Below are 18,107 nucleotides of genomic sequence, written 5' to 3'. Positions count from 1 at the left end.
ATATTTTCATGCGTCTTGCAATGGTGATTAAGATTTTCATAATCCAATACACAAAATAAGTTATATACGTAATCTCATCATCGTCGGAGACCTATACGGTTGATTGGACTCGCTCACTGATAATGATAAATTTAGCTTAGTTTAGTTGGTCTCGGTCGATGATGAATTTAGTAAATGCATACTTAAAGATGCTCCATCGCCGACAAATGGTATTTCTTTTTTCTCTATCAAAACCGGGAGCAGATCAATTAGTATTTTTCTTCAGATACGAAAATTACTTTACACTATTACCACCATTGAAAAGTTTGAGTTTCTTATTTTAATTCAAGATAGAAATATTAAAAAGAATGAATTGCGTTCCGAAAACAATCCATGTCCTAATGCCCTAAATGGAATTAAGTACTGAGTGTGCATGTACCAAAAGCAAAATAAATGATTTTATATGCTATGCCTACCTTACGAGCAAAATATAAAGGTTTCTTTAAAAAACTTAATTAACACCAGAAAAATGCATACTGTTACGACACCAAACATATTTCAAATTGCCTGCGTAATATAGGAAAACAGTGGAGATCAAGTCGTACCACGCAATAGTCAACTACCAGTTTCGGTATTTTATATAATAACCAATGAACATTTTATTCTTTTAATCAAACGTTCAATGGTCACTATGCATTTAGTATTAACGGTAAGTTATAATTTTTTAGGACTCAACAAAATTATCGTTAATTAGGACACGGTATGGCGCTTTAATTACACAGATATATACAACACGATTATAGTTATTGTTCAAATATATGTGTCGGTGGAACATCTTTAAATATTATTTCATTATGATGTAAAAAAAATATCATATAATAATATGCCATTGGTGCTATCTGAATGTAGCCACACAAACATCGAACTACACTTCCAGCATAAATAAAATTATAGCGTAGTTCTGCGAATATGACTATATCTATGAAGTATATCAATTAAACTTCAGGTTAACTTTGTTGATGTTGATATGAATTATGTGATGTATTCAAATATGATACAACATTGTTTTAAATAATATCTTAATTGCAAGAAATATGATGTATGAATTAATGTTTTACATAAGTTGACTTTAAATGTTTGTATAAAAATATAAATATTTATTTAAATGACTGCAATAAACAAATAAAATATATTAAATAATACTAATTGTCATTTCTTTTATCGTGTAATTACAAGATCATTTACTAAATGGTGAACGCAGAGTGAAAGGATTTGAGGCAAATAATTTGAAAATCATTGTGAAAAACCATAAGTTAAATTAGTATTTTCATCATTAGATCTTGTAACCCAAGCACTAGCAACTATATTTATATATTTTGTTAAACGATCTTTTGGCAGTTGTCTGTCGCCATAGACACGATTTTGTCGTTTTGATCTATCCGAGTTACTTCTCTTCGTTACTCCGTCTGTACTGACGGAGTGAAAGGAAGACAGGTGACTCGGATAGATCAGAAAATGGATTTTGTACTAGACTGATGAATTCCTTGATGAAGTAAATAGTCTTTTGCTGTGAACGCATGTCAAGGGTGTGAAGATGTTTCTAATTTGATCATAAGCAAGACAACTATTAATCCAGTTCTTTTACATTTATTATAAAAATCACAAAATAATATCCATGCGAAGCCATCTTCATATAATTTACATCAACTCGATAACATTAAAATAAGATTATATTCATTCAGTGAAATCGATAACATTACAGTATAAATCTTTTGGATATTTTTTTTTGTGGATTTTATGTAATTTTGATTTTGAATAATTTTCCAAAAAGTACACCTATAAACATATAATCATTTACTATAATATCACTAAGTAGGCTAATGGCATAACATTAATATCAAGTAGCTTTAATTCCGTCATAACGTATTGTGATAAACACAGTATACAGTGGAAGTACGTGGTATGTAGGTATAATATCAGAGCGATAACTTAATGTTTTGAGTATATCGCTCGTCATAGGTCTATCGCATCACTTATACTGTCTTCGCTATATTTATCACCATTCCGTCATTTATATTGTAAAGTTATCTCCCTTTTGAGTAGGTATCGATTGTGACGTCATTATTTTGTGAACAAAACTCACGTCGTTTTCTCTGAAAAGTATGGGGTCACAAGCAATACCTGCCCGCAACTTATACTATGTAATATGCAACTACAGAATACTGTAATAGAAGGGTTCAACTTTTAAAATAAATACTTTATTCTGCTTGGCTCATAATATTTGGTTAGAGCAAATTATCTTGTTCTAGCAAGATCTGGCAAATCTCCAAAAAACCCATCTCATTTATTAATTACATTGGTATGCTATGCTCTTAAGGATAGGGATAGAAAACTCATTTCTGATTGGTAGTACATGTATCCCTGTTCATAATAATTTGAATTGCCAATAAGATGCCAATAAAATATTTATCAATATAGTGTTTCTGTCTATGGCTTTAGCGATTGCATATATTTGTCACTTTCCTTTCCTGATAACAGTCTAGTTTTTACTTTCGGTTTGCAGTGGGAATCTCTCATTAACAACGTCGAACATTCTGGTGAAGGTCTCTATTTCTTGAGCACCAGAAAACACCTGTTTCCCATTGAAGAAGAACGTTGGCACACCTGAAATCGAAATATATGCTCATGTTCAATGAGAGCAAAATTCGAAGTACATTTCATTTTCAGTGAGAACAAAACTAGCTTTTGGTTCTAGAAATAATTCCAAAAAATATCAGGTCAACCTGGTTTCCATTTCCTTCAACAAGAATTTTTTCTCTTCTGGATTTAAATATGTTTCTTCTTTCTCGAATACATCATTTAACTAGAACTATTTTCCTGGAGGCCAGCTTATAACCCCCAAACCTTCCCCCCACCCCGCAGTTTCAATATTCACACATCTTCATTGTATAAAGATTATTGCAACCATGTTTCGGTGAAATCTCTCCAGTAGTGTATGAGGAGTAGTCGGTCGATCGTTGTGTTGATATAATTATGATTTCACTCAATGAGATTTATCAAGATATTTTGTCAAAAATAACGAAATTTCTGAAACTCTTGAACTATTCAAAAGTCCTGTCTGTTTCATTGACCTTCAAGTCAACATTTTCCACAAGAAAAGGTACCTCTAAAACGCGATATGAAATAAATAACATATTGCTTACCTGATATTCCCTTTGCTGACCATTGCGTTGCTGTATTAAACACCTTCAGTAGAGCGTCCTTGTCATCAAGGTAAGAACTGACTTCTGACCTATTTAATCCCACCTCCTCAGCCACACCTAACAGAGTTTCGTCTCCCAGAATATCGCCGTCTGTGAAGTATTTCTGCATCACAAAACCATAGAAGACATATTTTTAGTTACCTTTTCATTTCTTGCATCGTCGGAAACCCACCAGAGACCAATCTATCGTTTGTGACACGAGCAGTGACTTGTGGGTTTCTGAGAATACGTTTCTCTGGTTTCATGAAAAATATTACACTAAATTCCTTGGCTTCCCTTACGGTATCCGTTGATTTTAAGGGAGATTGGCAGGGTCACAAAAATTTAATCAGTGACGCAATAGGTGTATAAGTTGTACATACTCAGTAAGCTTGATCGCAAAATTTTGATTCGTAAAAAAAATTCCGATTTTGTACAAGTTCTATTCTCCTTCCCCCAAGGATGTTTCTGGCCAAATTTTGGTTTCAATCCATGCAGAACTCTAGGACAAGTAGCGATTTATAGGATTTACCTCTATTTCCCCTATTGGGCCCACCCCTCCTGCCCCCGGGGGGTCAGAGCCAAAATTTATATAAGTTCTGTTCCTATTCCCCTAAAGAATGTTTCTGGCCAAATTTGGTTACAATCCATGCAGAACTCTAGGACAAGTAGCGATTTATAGGATTTACCTCTATTTCCCCTATTGGGCCCCGCCCCTCCTGTCCCCAGGGGGTCAGAGCCAAATTTTTACAAGTTCTGTTCCCCTTCCCCCTAGGATGTTTCTGGCCAAATTTGGTTACAATCCATGCAGAACTCTAGGACAAGTAGCGATTTAAAGGATTTACCTCAATTTCCCCTATTGGGCCCCGCCCCTCCTGTCCCCGGGGGGGTCAGAGCCAAAATTTATACAAGTTCTATTCCCCTTCCCCCAAGGATGTTTCTGGCCAAATTTGGTTACAATCCATGCAGAACTCTAGGACAAGTAGCGATTTATAGGATTTACCTTAATTTCCCCTATTGGGCCCCGCCCCTCCTGTCCTCGGGGGGTCAGAGCAAAAATTTAAACAAGTTCTGATCCCCTTTCCCCCAAGGATGTTTCTGGCCAAATTTGGTTACAATCCATGCAGAACTCTAGGACAAGTAGCGATTTATAGGATTTACCTAAATTTCCCTTATTGGGGCCCGCCCCTCCTGTCCCCGGGGGTCAGAGCCAAAATTTATACAAATTCCCTCCCCCAAGGATGTTTCTGGCCAAATATTAGGACAAGTAGCGATTTATAGGATTTACCTCAATTTCCCCTATTGGGCCCCGCCCCTCCTGTCCCCGGGGGGTCAAGCACTAAATTCCTTGGCTTCCCTTACGGTATCCGTTGATTTTAAGGGAGATTGGCATGGTCACAAAAATTTAATCAGTGACGCAATAGGTGTATAAGTTGTACATACTCATTAAGCTTGATCGCAAAATTTTGATTCGTAAAAAAATGTCCTCGTATTAGCTGAAAATTCCGATTTTGTTTCTTCCGCAAAAATGGACTGCTGTCGAGAAGTAACCAAAACATATAAATGGTTATTAAACGACTATGTTGACATATATGAAATAATAAGATATATATTTGTGTATCCTGAAACATGTTCAAAAGCCTTAAAACTCATAAGTACATACAACAACACGGGGATTAATAAACCAACACTACATCAGGGTTTTTTTAGTTTTTTTTTATTTTTATTTTTTTTTTTTTTTTTTTTTTGAAAGGTAGTATGCCTTTATCTTGATTTTTTTTTTTGAAAAGACAGTTTATTTCAGACCTTGAAAAGCTTTTCAGCAACATCGTTTTGAAGGACTCCGTCATTCTTTTCTTTAGCAAACTCCATCAAAGCATGAGGTTTCAGAGTACTCGGGAAAATTGGGCTCTTGTTGGCAAATTCTAGTCCTATCGCTGCACCCGCCTGAACCAAATGTTGGAGTCTGGAAATAAACACCAATATTACAGAGCATATATAAAAGTAACGCACGAACAAACGTATAGCTTTTACCTATATACGTTGTGCCGTTTGAAATAGTCATATATAGTACATGTATTATTGACAGAACGGATAGACATTAGAATGTTTCTATTCTACATGTTCATACATTGTCTATGTATTGACAATGCATTATGCCCCGATCCTGTAGATTTCACCAGAGTTTACAGACTTTGATCATACGTGCCTGACAATTCCCACCAGTGACATATATATCACACAGTTAACAGTAGTTTATAGACTCTGGCCACAGGGGTCTTAGAAATAGTTAGTTTGTTTATCGATTTGATTTGGTTTGTTTATTTTTACGATCCTATTAACAGCCAGGGTCATATAAGGACGTGCCAGGTTTGTTGGTGGAGGAAAGCCGGGTAGTACCAGGACGAAAAAACCACCGACCGCGGTCCAGTCCTGGCAACTGCCCCACATAGGATTCGACCCCCGCATCCCAGAGGTGGAGGGCTTGTGGTAATATGTCGGGACAATCTTAACCACTCGATTTTTGAAGTCCTCAGGGAGTGATATAGATCATCTTTAGACGTTTTGTGGGACTAGATCTAAAATTGATCAATTTTGTATTGTACAATTTAGACCCATAAGACGTCTAAAATGGTCTACAGGCACTCTAGTGATTGGTCCAAATTTATACAAACCGTAACTAATTATCGTCTCCTTGTGTCAGACTGTGATATGTATATGCAAATCAAAAGTAGAATATTATATATATAAGTTAATTAGTTAAGACAATTACCTCGGATTGGAGGGGTCCATATAGGCTGCAGGTTTAGGTCTACCCTCGGGAGGTGTATCGGCCCGGAGGAAAAATGGTTCCCAGCGAACGGTAAAGTCGTATTTATCTTTCAACATTTCCATCGCTTGCTCCATTTTTCTCTTCCCGACCCAACACCATGGTCAGATGACGTCGCTAACAACATCAATCCTTATTCTTGCCTTTGTCAGTGCAGACATATTCTACTCCCAACCACTCGGACGGTTATTCACGGCAAAATAGATATCCTACTACTTATAATTCTGTGATATGTCCGTCAAACGTTATCGTTTGTCCTAGTTCTTGACATCAATCGCGCACTGGCTTTTGTGTGACCTGGTTGAAACGATATAAATAGCACACAACCGCTGGTAAATCTCCTTCTTGTTCCATTAGATTTTAAGGATTAGGTCATAAATAAACTTATTACTTTGCCATATTTATATTGAGGACATTATTCATGTAACCAATATCAACAAAAAGTATCCGAGTACGATATCCATATATGTATATCTATGTTTAACCTATTTCAGTCGCATTGACTGGCTATACTAAGTGAAAGCGCCCTATGCGTTATACACGGGACATACTAATATAAAATGCGGAATATGTGTTGTTACTACATTGAATTACACCGTTGTCTTAATTATCGCGTGTTAGTTGATTATCACTGCGCCAGACAGCAAAACTTCACTGTTAACATAGATTCACATTCGATACTCCGATCAACTATGATCTCTACACCCCTGGACTATCTTATAATAAAACTGAAGGCAGCTCAGAGAAATTAATCTGAACCAGTCACAGGACTGCAAAGATTTCCTTTGAATACTACAGCGTGAGAGCGAAAGCCACATAGTCAAACACAGTGTACCGTGAAATGGTTATACTGCGCCTTTGATGTACATCAAAGGACTAAATTACCTGTAATGGGCTGTTGTCTCCAGTTTTACTATGAGATATAATCCATGGGTGTAGAGCTGGTAAGTGATCGAAACCCTGGAGTATCGAGGCTGACATAGATCTAAACACGAAATCTTTGCATTTGTTTTGTGTTGTAACCTCATCTTAGGCCATCGATATAAATTTCTTAATGTTATTATTGTTTGTAGGAAACATTTATTTTTTGTTTCGGAAAGATAGTGGGTCTTTAGATAGACAACATATGTAAAAGCTGTCTTTGATGACGGTATCAATGAGCAAATTTTGATAAATTACTTTTAGTAGTATGGTGCAGCGTCCGCCTATCCTTCCTTCATTTTTTAATTAAAATGATTTTTTCTCAAATATCAAGACTCCGCGGACACGATAGTGCACATGCAATATGTTCGGGTGAAGTTTGTTCTAAAACATGACCTTGACCTTCATTTAAGGTTGTTGGTGGTTATTGGTGTATTATTTAATCGTTTAACTACATATATCACTGATTTAAATTTCTCTAAATTTAGACTTAGCTTATGTGTGATTTTACATGCGTCTATTGTACGGTGTAGGTGCTATGCTTTTTGGTGTACATTTATAAAATCACGTCAATACTTTTTCCTCTTGAAACAGTTTATGATGCACGTAAATCAAGGTTTTGATTTAACTTTCTACGTTTTATATCAGTACAAGAAAATATCATCAGATGCCATCATTGTAACAAGCTAAAGTTGCCTTATCACAAGGGTATACAGAATATAATAGAAAGAAATCAGAGTTACCGGGATTGCCTTCACAGAGAAGTAATGTAACACGAAAACAATTTCAACTCTACTTTGTAAGTGACAATATAAATCCAAGTTAATTTATGAATGTTCTAAATATACTTCAATGTGTTCTACTAAATAGTTAAACGTTAATTTTGGACAGAGATACATTAGGTTATTATGAGTAGATAACTTTTCGTAGAATACACCTACCACCAATTGTTTTCTTGAGAGTCTGTCCCATCTTTCTAGTGTTATGAGTTAGCTGGGCGGACATGTGACAGGTGATGCTGATAAGAAAGTAAGCTGGAACTAAAGCATGAATTAAATCGTACATGTATTCTAAATACACCTATAATTATACTAAAAGTGTCCAGAAATGCAGGGACAGGAATCCAGATTTTCAGTATTTACTTGGATTTTATACTGCCTCATTGTAAAATCAAAAGCTGAGTCGCAGAAATTTGTTCCGGTTTCCTGGATTGTTTGACCTATTCTGGGACAGTTAAAGTTGCTTTGGAGGGGGTAAGGCAGGGAATAACTTTGCATCCACATTGTTTCCACCCTGACTACACCCCTGTCAAGTATGATTATTACAACATTTAAATTCCATAACTTCAGATTTTATCCTTCAATTACTGTAATGCTTTCATAATTTTGATTTAATGTATTCCTTAAGTTCAGGAATGATGAAACTGGGTAAAAATGTAAAATTTTGTACAGTGAATGTCTTGATGGAGGTGTTATAAGGAGATTTTATAGGCTTGACCAGTGTTGCCCAATATCTGTCATCATAACATTTAACAATAAAATATTTTGAAATGTTGGAAATGTACTGACAAAACAAAAACAACAAATATGGTGCTATTAGGTCTTTTTTTAATTCCACAAATGGACGCTATATTCTAATTATAACAAACAGAAAGACTTAAGGGTTTTGATCACTTTCCTTTCTCTCAATCTCATCCCTCCTCTCTTCCCTACCTCTCTCTCTCTCTCTCTCTCCACTCTTCATTGAATTATTCTTGTGTTCTGACCATGGGATAGCAAATCAATTACATGTATGACAATAAGAAAGCATAATCATAAACATCATTACATGTCTTCAAAAGAGTGACCTTCAGAAATGTTCAAGGTTATTACAAAATCTGTGATACTCCTTCCAGATAACCTTTGTCAAATATAATCTATTTCTGCAATGAATGTTGGAATTTTCTTCTAATCTGGTTACTCTGGTATAATTTTTAGTAGTGAATAAGATGCAGCAGGATTGCAAAACTGATTTAATTGTTAACAAACCATAACATTAGGTATATTACAAGACACTCTATGTATATTCTCATTACATGCACTGAAATACTTCACTATAACTGGGCTGCGGTGGCCGAGTGGTTAAGATGTCCCGACATATTACCACAAGCCCTCCACCTCTGGGATGCGGGTTCGAATTCCATATGGGGCAGTTGCCAGGTACTGACCGATGACCGGTGGTTTTTCTCCGGGTACTCCGGCTTTCCTCCACCAACAAACCTGGCATGTCCTTACATGACCCTGGCTGTTAATAGGACGTAAAACTAAACAAACAAAAAAAAATCACTATAACTAATGTACCTTGATCTTTATGACAACATGCTCCCCTTGTAGTGACATTGTATTACACACAGGGACATGGCCAGGATTTCTAACCAACAGTATCATATACATACTGTTGGTTAGAAATTGGTGCCAGGTCCCTGTGGTATTACACATTTACACCATCCAATACTTCACACACAAATCAAATATTTTTACAATATTCATTGATTTCATCCATCCATTAAAATGCTTTACTTATTTCACTGACATTATTAAGTTCTAAAGCTTGTTGCAGACGGTGCACAGTCTGTTCTTTTCCCAAAATAAACATTATTTCTCCAACTCTTGGTCCCTCCTGTAAAAAAAAAGATAATAATGGAACATATGCTATGATTTGTTACAATATGCGAAAAAAGTTAAAATGAAATACCACATAGAGGTTTGTGCTAAAAAGGCAGATGTTTTTTCTCCATAAATCTGTGAATCTTTTTGAACAAATGTAATCATCTATATCCATGATACACTTTTACTTTAAACATATTTTATTGTAAAACACAAAAGGATCGGGCACAAGTTATTTCAACTTAAACAGCTGTCTCCTAACATTTTAACACAATTAACATATTATACATGATGACTTAGATATTAAATACAGATTAAACAATAATAATTCAAATAATATTACATTAAATAATTTAATAATACTATGACTATAATTTACTGTAGTAAAAGCCTTTGTATGTTTAAAGTTTATATGTATGTTCAGAATCTTCCAGTGGACCTAATATACGATCGCACATGTTCAAAAATTTACATGATAAACTCCCCTTAACACATACGTTTTCTTCCTGGTACATGTCTTGTTACCCTGGTTTTTAAAATATTTTTTAACAGTCTCCCCTGTCAATTATTCTGAAAATGTTAGTAGGTTTTAGAGCTACTGATGTTTAATGAGGGAAAAAGTAAATTCTTACCACTGATGAGCTAAGTACAAATCTCAGCACTGGCATTAATTTCTTTGGGGATATTTTCAAACTTTTGGCTTTTTTTATAAGAGCTGTGTTGATTTCCTCTGCCTCGAACTTGTCCACTGTATTAACAATTTCCAAACCAATATTTAAAAGAATGTCATTATCTATACCAGTTTGTTGTAAGAAGGTAGATATATTGTTTTTATCAGGAACTTCCCACAGAAATATGAACTGTTCTCCAAGGAGATCCTCTGGCCTTGTGATTCTTTCCTCCTGTAAAAGGAATAAAACAATAATATAACAAACCATGTCTATACAATTGTACTTAAGATAGTCAGGGGAGATAATTTAAAAGGGAGGTAATGGAACTTTTTTAGTAAAAGGGAGGGAGATAATCTTCAATCAATAAAGATAGTATAATAGAGGAAGAGAAATTAAAAATATATATGAAAGGAAGTGTTTCTCCAATGAAATACACGCAAATAATTGAAACTTATGAAAATGTTTCTATTCTTTCCCTGAAGAATTAATAAATATCTCCAACAAGGAGGTTTAATTACCGGTAATGCCCATTTTAACAGACTTCTGAGGTGGTCTTCATTAAAAATTAACTTTGTAAGTTCTTCATCTGATAATCTGAAAAAACGTATTATGAATTAAAACCAAATTAATAACCTTAAAATTACAAGAGCTCCAAGAGGGATCTTGGCGCCCACCAAAGACTGATCTATGTCTGACAATTGTCAGATGGATCTTTTATCTACTTTTCAAACTTCAACTATCGAAATCCAAGATGGCAGCCTGTAAGCCATCTTGATAACCGATCCGTCCTAAAATGTACTATGCAGAACTAGGGCCCAAGACGAAAATACGTATGGAATTTGAGAATGAACCTTGCAGTACTTTCTGAGAAATAGTGGTAACAAACTAACTTCAACTATCAGAAATCAAAATGGCGACTGGTTAGCCATCTTGTCGACCAATTGGTTAAAAAAGGCAGTATGTACAATTAGGGCCCAATTGCAAGGGAAACCTACATATGTAATTTGAGAATCATCCCTTCAGTACTTTCTGAGAAATAGCTGTAACAATTTTTTACAACCAAAATCCAAGATGGCGGCCTGGCGGCCATCTTGATAACCAATTAGTCCCAAAACGCAATATGCACAAATATGGCCTTAGGGGAACCTTCATATGTAATTTGAGAATGATCCCTTCGGCACTTTCTAAGAAATAGCGATAACAAGATTTGTTAACGGCTGTAATGACAGACCACAGACGAATGGCAATGTGAATAGCCCACCATCTGTTGATGGTGGGCTAACAAATGGTGGGATGGTGGGCTAAAAATATATGTGGTTCTGCAAAACAATATTGTTAATATAATATTATTTTAACTATTTGATATATATCAAAATATATTTCCAGAATTGGCAGCATTTTGTTTTTCAAACCTCATCATAGAATATATATCTTATCTCAGTTTTCAAAAGCTAAAACTCATCTTATCTTGATGCATTTATACAGCTATGAATGCAATAGAACTTTACACAGACAAATCAACTTGTGAAGTAACCACATCAGTACCTGTTTTTGAAATGATTTTTGACTAGTTGTATGGTATACTGGACAAGCTCATGTTCACCTTCTGTTGTGTCAAGTTTTTCTAAGCAGAGTTTCCTGCTAAGTATATCTAAGTTCTGGGGATGAAGCCGGCCTGAATGAGCAGTCACATTCTTTATATCAAACTGTCAAAAGACAATATAAATAATTAAATAAAAATGTAGAAATGATAAAACAAATCATTCAAATAATGGGAAAAAAACAATTAATATTTTGAAGAAGAGGCTACGTGATTAAATTACATGAGATCACAGAGGGATCTTGGCGCTGGCCACCAAAGAATGATTCTCCAACTGTTCTGATCAATGGAACAAGAGTGGATTCTTTTCTTCTTGGTTTTCAAACTTTAATCCAACATACCGATATATCAAAATTCATATGAAATCGTGCTTCATAGATGCAATTTATGATTCCCTATTTTACTTGCTCTACATTTCTTTTAGGTATTTGCTTTTATCCCTTCACCCCTAAATACCACTCTACTTACTTCAAAAATATTCAAAGATCATCTATGACATTACTACCTTATATTAAATGTAATGATACGATTGCCTATCGTAAGCCACTTATAAAATGAAATATTTGATGCGAGATCTAATCATGGCATGATTAAGATACTCGCCTTTATTTTTTATTTTTACTTAACATGATCATGTCATTAACAAAGACTTTGAGGTCATAAATCATGCGACATAGTCCAGAATACCGACTGAAACAATGCGGAACGACCATCGTGCAACACTGCCGTATGATCAAGTTCTAATGGTTTCTTAGCGGTTTTTGTAATGTAGATGTTTCAATTTGTTACTCTTCATATATATGTTCTAATCATGTCCCTGTCTATGATTTGACTTGATCTAATTGATCTGTCATCTACAGAACTTCTTCTTGTCCTTCTATTTTTTCTTTTTCTTGTCCTCAAACTTACTTACCTTTACCCTTGAGTATGTGGAATACATTTTCAGATTTTGTATATTTACGAGCATGGCTGTATTATCACTTATGATTATAACTGTAAATTCGTGCAGGGGCCTAGGTGACTTTACGCAAAGAAAAGACATATTTTCATGACCTTAAAAGTAAAAATCACAATATCTTTTTGTATCCAAGACACACATTTTACTGTAGATTTAGAAAATCAGATAATCTGAATGGGGTTATGAATGTTTTTTCAATTCTTACAAATCCAATGCCAGAGGTGTCTTCTATTTAACAACAATTTGAATTTAAGTTTAAGAAAATTAAGAAGGATCATACTGGAAACTTTTTAGCGTTAGAGATAGAAATTGACTGTAATGTATGACTCTGATAACATTATATGGACCAATATAAAGATGAACCAAATTTCTTCTATTATATCAGAAACACTTGATGAATTTGAGAAATATAATGTCTATTATCTTGTGGAGATTTTAATCTGGTTCTCAATCCTCACCTTGATTACGATAAGACATATAAAACTGTGAACAATCCACAAGCTCGAGATAAGGTATTAAATATAATTGATGAATACAATCTGATAGATATTTTCAGGGAATACCATCCAAACCAAAAAAGATATACATGGAGAAAATTAAACCCTCTGAAACAATCAAGATTAGATTATTTTTTGGTAAGTGAAGGTTTGTTATCTTTTGTCACCTCCTCTTCTGTAGAACCTAGTTACAGATCAGATCACTCTATTGTAAAAGTTAGTATTGAAATTAAATGAATTTAAAAGAGGAAGGGGTCTTTGGAAGTTCAATAACTCTCTTCTTTATGATACAGAATATGTTCAATTGATTAATAAGGTTATTACAGACACTAAAAAAGATTATTGTCTTCCTGTTTACAATCAAAATGCTATTGATGACATAGATGACTCAATTTTACAGTTTAATATAGATGAACAATTATTCTTGGAAACTCTGTTAATGAACATTAGAGGTAAAACTATCTCCTTCTCTTCCCATAAAAAAAACCCAAAGAAATTTAAAAGAAAATAAACTGATACAGACCATACAAGATTTAGAAAACAGTGAAGATACTGATATTTTAGAAATAGAAGACAAAAAGAAAGAATTAGAAGCTATTCGGTCATATAAATTAAAAGGTAGTGTGATAAGATCTAAAGTTAAGTGGGAGGAAGAGGGAGAAAAACCTACCAGATACTTTTTAAACTTAGAAAATAGAAACTTTGTTTCTAAAATAATTCCCAAAATACAAAAAGAAGATGGAACAGTAATAGATAAACAAGTAGACATCTTGGAAAATACCAAACAGTTTTATGAAAATCTCTATAAAGAGAACAAAAACATATAAATAATGTTGATCTGGATAATTACCTAAATTTCCCTGATCTACCAAAACTTACAGAGTCAGAGTCACAGTCTCTAGAAGGGGAGATCACTCTCACAGAAGCAAGCTATTTTTTAAAAAACATGAAGAATAACAAAAGTCCAGGATCAGATGGTTTCACAGTAGAGTTTTTTAAATTTTTTTTGGAACAAAATTGGTAAATTTGTAGTTCGATCTTTAAATTTTGGTTTTTCAAAGGAAGAATTATCAGTAACCCAGCGGCAAGGAATTATTACATGCATACCAAAAGGTGATAAACCAAGACATTTTTTGAAAAATTGGCGTCCAATCTCTTTGCTGAATATCACATATAAAATTGCCTCTGGGGTGATCTCTTACAGAATGAGAAGTGTTTTAGATAAACTTATAAGTCACGAGATCAAACTGGGTTTTTATCAGGGAGATATATTGGTGAAAATACACGTCTACTGTATGATATTATGAAATTCACTGAAGATAATGATATTCCTGGTATGATTCTAATGATCGATTTTGAAAAAGCATTCGACTCCGTGTCTTGGAATTACATTCGGAAAGTTCTAAGTTTTTTTGGCTTTGGTAGTGATATTTTAAGATGGTTTAATACTCTACATAACAATGTTACATCTGCAATTAATCAAGGTGGAAATCTTTCTCAATTTTTCGATATAAAACGATCTTGTCGTCAAGGTGACCCAATAGCTCCCTATATTTTTATTCTTTGCGCAGAAGTATTAGCAATTCGACTAAGAAAAAATTTGAATATAAATGGAATCATAACAGAGAACTTTGATATTCTCACATCACAATATGCTGATGATACCTTTCTCACATTAGATGGGTCTGAGAAATCACTTCGTGAGACTCTAACAGAACTAACTTCTTTCCAAAAAATATCTGGTCTAAAAATGAATGTAGACAAAACTGAAATAATTTGGATTGGTAGTATGAAATACAGTAACGAAAGGATGCTTCCGGAATTCAACTTTAATTGGGGAAAAACTAAATTTACGCTACTTGGGATTGACTTTGATATAAATCTGGATAATATACCAAAACTAAATTTTGACAAAAAAATTGTTAAACTAAAAAGTCTGATCAGCTCCTGGAAAAAAAGGAAACTGACTCCTATTGGTAAAATTCATATCATAAAATCACTAATGATTTCTCAATTTAACCACTTATTCATATCTCTTCCCAACCCAAGTGAAAAGGTTATAAAAGAAATAAATACAATTTTATTTGAATTTTTATGGGATGGTAAAACAGACAAAGTTAAAAGAGCCAATATCGTTCAAGAATATTTTAATGGTGGCTTGAAAATGGTAAATTTAAATGCTTTTATTAATTCCCTTAAATTAGGTTGGATCAGGAGATTATACACCTGCGAAGGGAAATGGAAATCTATTTTAAAGGAACACATTGATTTTGATTTACTATTAAATGTTGGTGGTGAATATATTTTAAGATGTATTAACCTTTGTACAAATGAATTTTGGAAAGATACTTTTAAAGCCTGGTATAAAGTGAACAGTTCCAAAGAAGTTAAAGATTTACAAAATAAATCCTTTTTAACAGAAAGTATCTGGCATAACAAAAAACATAACTGTTGGTGGTAAACCCGTTTTTCTACAGGGCTTGGTATAGATTAGGAGTTCACACAATTGCTGATCTTCTGAAAGATCAAATAAACATAAATTTTTACTCTTTTGAAGAATTTTTACAAAAATATGATAATTTACACACCAACTTCCTTCAATTTCAAGGACTAATATCTGCTGTTCGTAAACGTCTGCCTAACCCTCAGCCACAAAATCTATTACCACTTATACGTCCATATGTTCCCCTAAATATACAGATTTTCTTTTCAAATATAAAAAAATTCAAAATTTCTATATGCTATTCTTAATAAGTCAGAAACTGAACCTACAGGTAAGCAGAAATGGCAAGAAGAATTTTTATTAGATGAAGAAGAGTGGAAGCATATTTATAACATTCCTTTTAAAGTAACAAAAAACACTAAACTTCAATGGCTTCAGTTTCGTATTTCTCATTATATTCTGACCACCAATTCAAAATTATTTAAGTATAGTATAGTAGCTAGCCCTATGTGTACTTTCTGTAATTCAGAGAGAGAAACAATAATTCATTTAATGTGGGAATGTCGAGAAGTACAAAATCTATTGCAAAACTTTGAAACTATTTTAGATGCTCTTTATATTCCTTTTTCAATTAACAAACAATCCTTTCTTCTTGGTCTTACAACTAACAACCTTAATGCACCAGTTGATAATGTTATACTTTTAATCATTAAACAATACATTTACAGAACAAGATGTTTTCATAAAACCTTAAATATAAACACATTGGCAAAAAATATAAAAGAATATTATAATATTCACAGACACATATCAAATGGTCAAAATGATTTTTTGAAAGCAAAATTTATAAAAAGTTGGAGTAAGTGGACACCGTTTATACAATTTGATATATGAACTCTTTTTACGAAAATAAATTAAGAACCAAGGATAATTAATTTTAAATCCTGACAGCTTACCGGTATTACTTTCAACAAATTCTCTACCATTAAATAAAAAATACATATTTCCACATCTCGACTCTATCCTCCTATACAACTTTTTCCTCTCTAACCTATCTTTCTTAACCTCTTATAAATGTCATGTATGTCTGAACGAATGTGGGTGTATGGAAACCTTTGAATGTATATAATAATTTAAGTAAACTCTTTGGTATATGTGTGAGGGTGTGTGTTTGTATGTGTAAAAGTATAAATGTGAATGTCATGTAAAATTGATACAAATGAAATACTTTTGTTTTTGTGTTTATGATGTTAAATTAATTGTCTTTGTCTGTATTGTCTGTAAAAATGAAAATGATTTCAAAAATAAAAAAATTATAAAAAAAAAAAAAAAAAAAAAAAAAAATATATCAAATTTGAGACAGATTACTTCATTACTTTCTGAAAAATATTAGTAACAAAAATTGTTAACGGACCGACAGAAGGACAGACTGAAGGACAGATGGAAGGACAGACAGACCATGGACAAAAAGCGATTTTACCCTGTCTGAAAGGAAGCAAAGATCCAAACCTAAATATCCCATCTCTTGTGGTGCCTTTCTATCAGTTCATGTAAGTATCAGACAAATTATTGATGAAAGGAGTGGAAGCCTACATCTTGGCTCAACATGTCTGGGAAAACCTTTGGGGTTTTTTTCCTTGAAGTCAATTTTACTTTTTTTGTTGTGAGAAAGAAAGGGCATGATTTTTAAGAATGTAGTAGCTTGTAAATATTGCAAATTCATCAGATATTGACTCAAGTGTCATCCATTATATAATATATCACCTTTTGTACGAGTTGGTCTAGTGAGTAACACTCCGGTGTTAAAGAAGACGTCCCAAATCCTCCACCGGTCAACGTCAGATAGTTTAACAGCACTAATGGAGAATAGCCCTTCTTCTGTTTGTAGATAAAAACAATGATGCTAGATAAAAAATGGGAGGTTTTATCATCCAGTCTATATCTCAATATTTCATCAACTTAAATACTGGGTTGGTGATTTGTGAAACATCCATGTCTCTTGGGCAGAAATCAATATCGTTGATCAATAAGAAAACCAAAAAGCTCTACCATTTTAAGATCCTTGGTTTGGTTTGATTATTTTTTTGACAGGCTATTAACAGCCAGGGTCGTTTGAGGAGGTCCCAGATTTAGATGGTGGATTCAAGCCGACCAGCACTCAGTACCCGGCAACTGGCCCATGTTGGATTCGAACTCATAACCCAAAGGTGGAGGGCTTGTGGTAATATATCTAATAATACTACTTTAAGATACAATAAACAGTTTACAAGTCACTTTATCATTCAAATATTGTTCTTTCATACTTTATGTTGATATCTTAT

The 18,107-nt window shown here is 33.8% G+C and overlaps 2 protein-coding genes across 2 annotated transcripts in view; both read right to left on the bottom strand.

The window, feature by feature from the left end:
* Nucleotides 1-1,610: 1,610 nt before the first annotated feature.
* LOC138307298 (uncharacterized) lies at nucleotides 1,611-6,351 on the bottom strand. The gene is made up of 4 exons (XM_069247953.1): nucleotides 5,995-6,351; nucleotides 5,028-5,187; nucleotides 3,183-3,345; nucleotides 1,611-2,643 (listed from the first exon to the last, which is right to left on the bottom strand). Exons 1-4 carry the CDS (start codon nucleotides 6,126-6,128, stop codon nucleotides 2,519-2,521), a joined length of 582 nt encoding a protein of 193 aa, XP_069104054.1. The 5' UTR covers nucleotides 6,129-6,351; the 3' UTR covers nucleotides 1,611-2,518.
* Nucleotides 6,352-8,566: 2,215 nt separating this feature from the next.
* LOC138306897 (nondiscriminating glutamyl-tRNA synthetase EARS2, mitochondrial-like) overlaps nucleotides 8,567-18,107 on the bottom strand; it is a 28,942-nt gene continuing 19,401 nt past the window's right edge. Inside the window, exons 10-14 of the mRNA XM_069247446.1 lie at nucleotides 17,551-17,664; nucleotides 11,834-11,994; nucleotides 10,807-10,882; nucleotides 10,250-10,519; nucleotides 8,567-9,630 (exon numbers count right to left, since the gene is read on the bottom strand). Of these exons, the coding sequence (XP_069103547.1) occupies nucleotides 9,517-9,630; nucleotides 10,250-10,519; nucleotides 10,807-10,882; nucleotides 11,834-11,994; nucleotides 17,551-17,664 (735 nt within the window). The 3' untranslated portion in view covers nucleotides 8,567-9,516. The remainder of the gene's footprint in view (nucleotides 9,631-10,249; nucleotides 10,520-10,806; nucleotides 10,883-11,833; nucleotides 11,995-17,550; nucleotides 17,665-18,107) is intronic.

Source organism: Argopecten irradians, chromosome 14 (genome assembly GCF_041381155.1).
Source record: "Argopecten irradians isolate NY chromosome 14, Ai_NY, whole genome shotgun sequence".
NCBI classification, from domain to species: domain Eukaryota; kingdom Metazoa; phylum Mollusca; class Bivalvia; order Pectinida; family Pectinidae; genus Argopecten; species Argopecten irradians.
This window is presented reverse-complemented; position numbering and strand designations above follow the sequence as displayed.

Excerpts from the sequence above, each read along its gene's own strand:
- LOC138307298 (XM_069247953.1), bottom strand. The coding sequence starts at position 6,128 with ATGGAGCAAGCGATGGAAATGTTGAAAGATAAATACGACTTTACCGTT. Across the intron at positions 5,188-5,994 it reads ATGGACCCCTCCAATCCGAG|ACTCCAACATTTGGTTCAGG; the intron begins GTAATTGTCTTA and ends GTTTATTTCCAG. Across the intron at positions 3,346-5,027 it reads TTGCTGAAAAGCTTTTCAAG|AAATACTTCACAGACGGCGA; the intron begins GTCTGAAATAAA and ends TTTGTGATGCAG.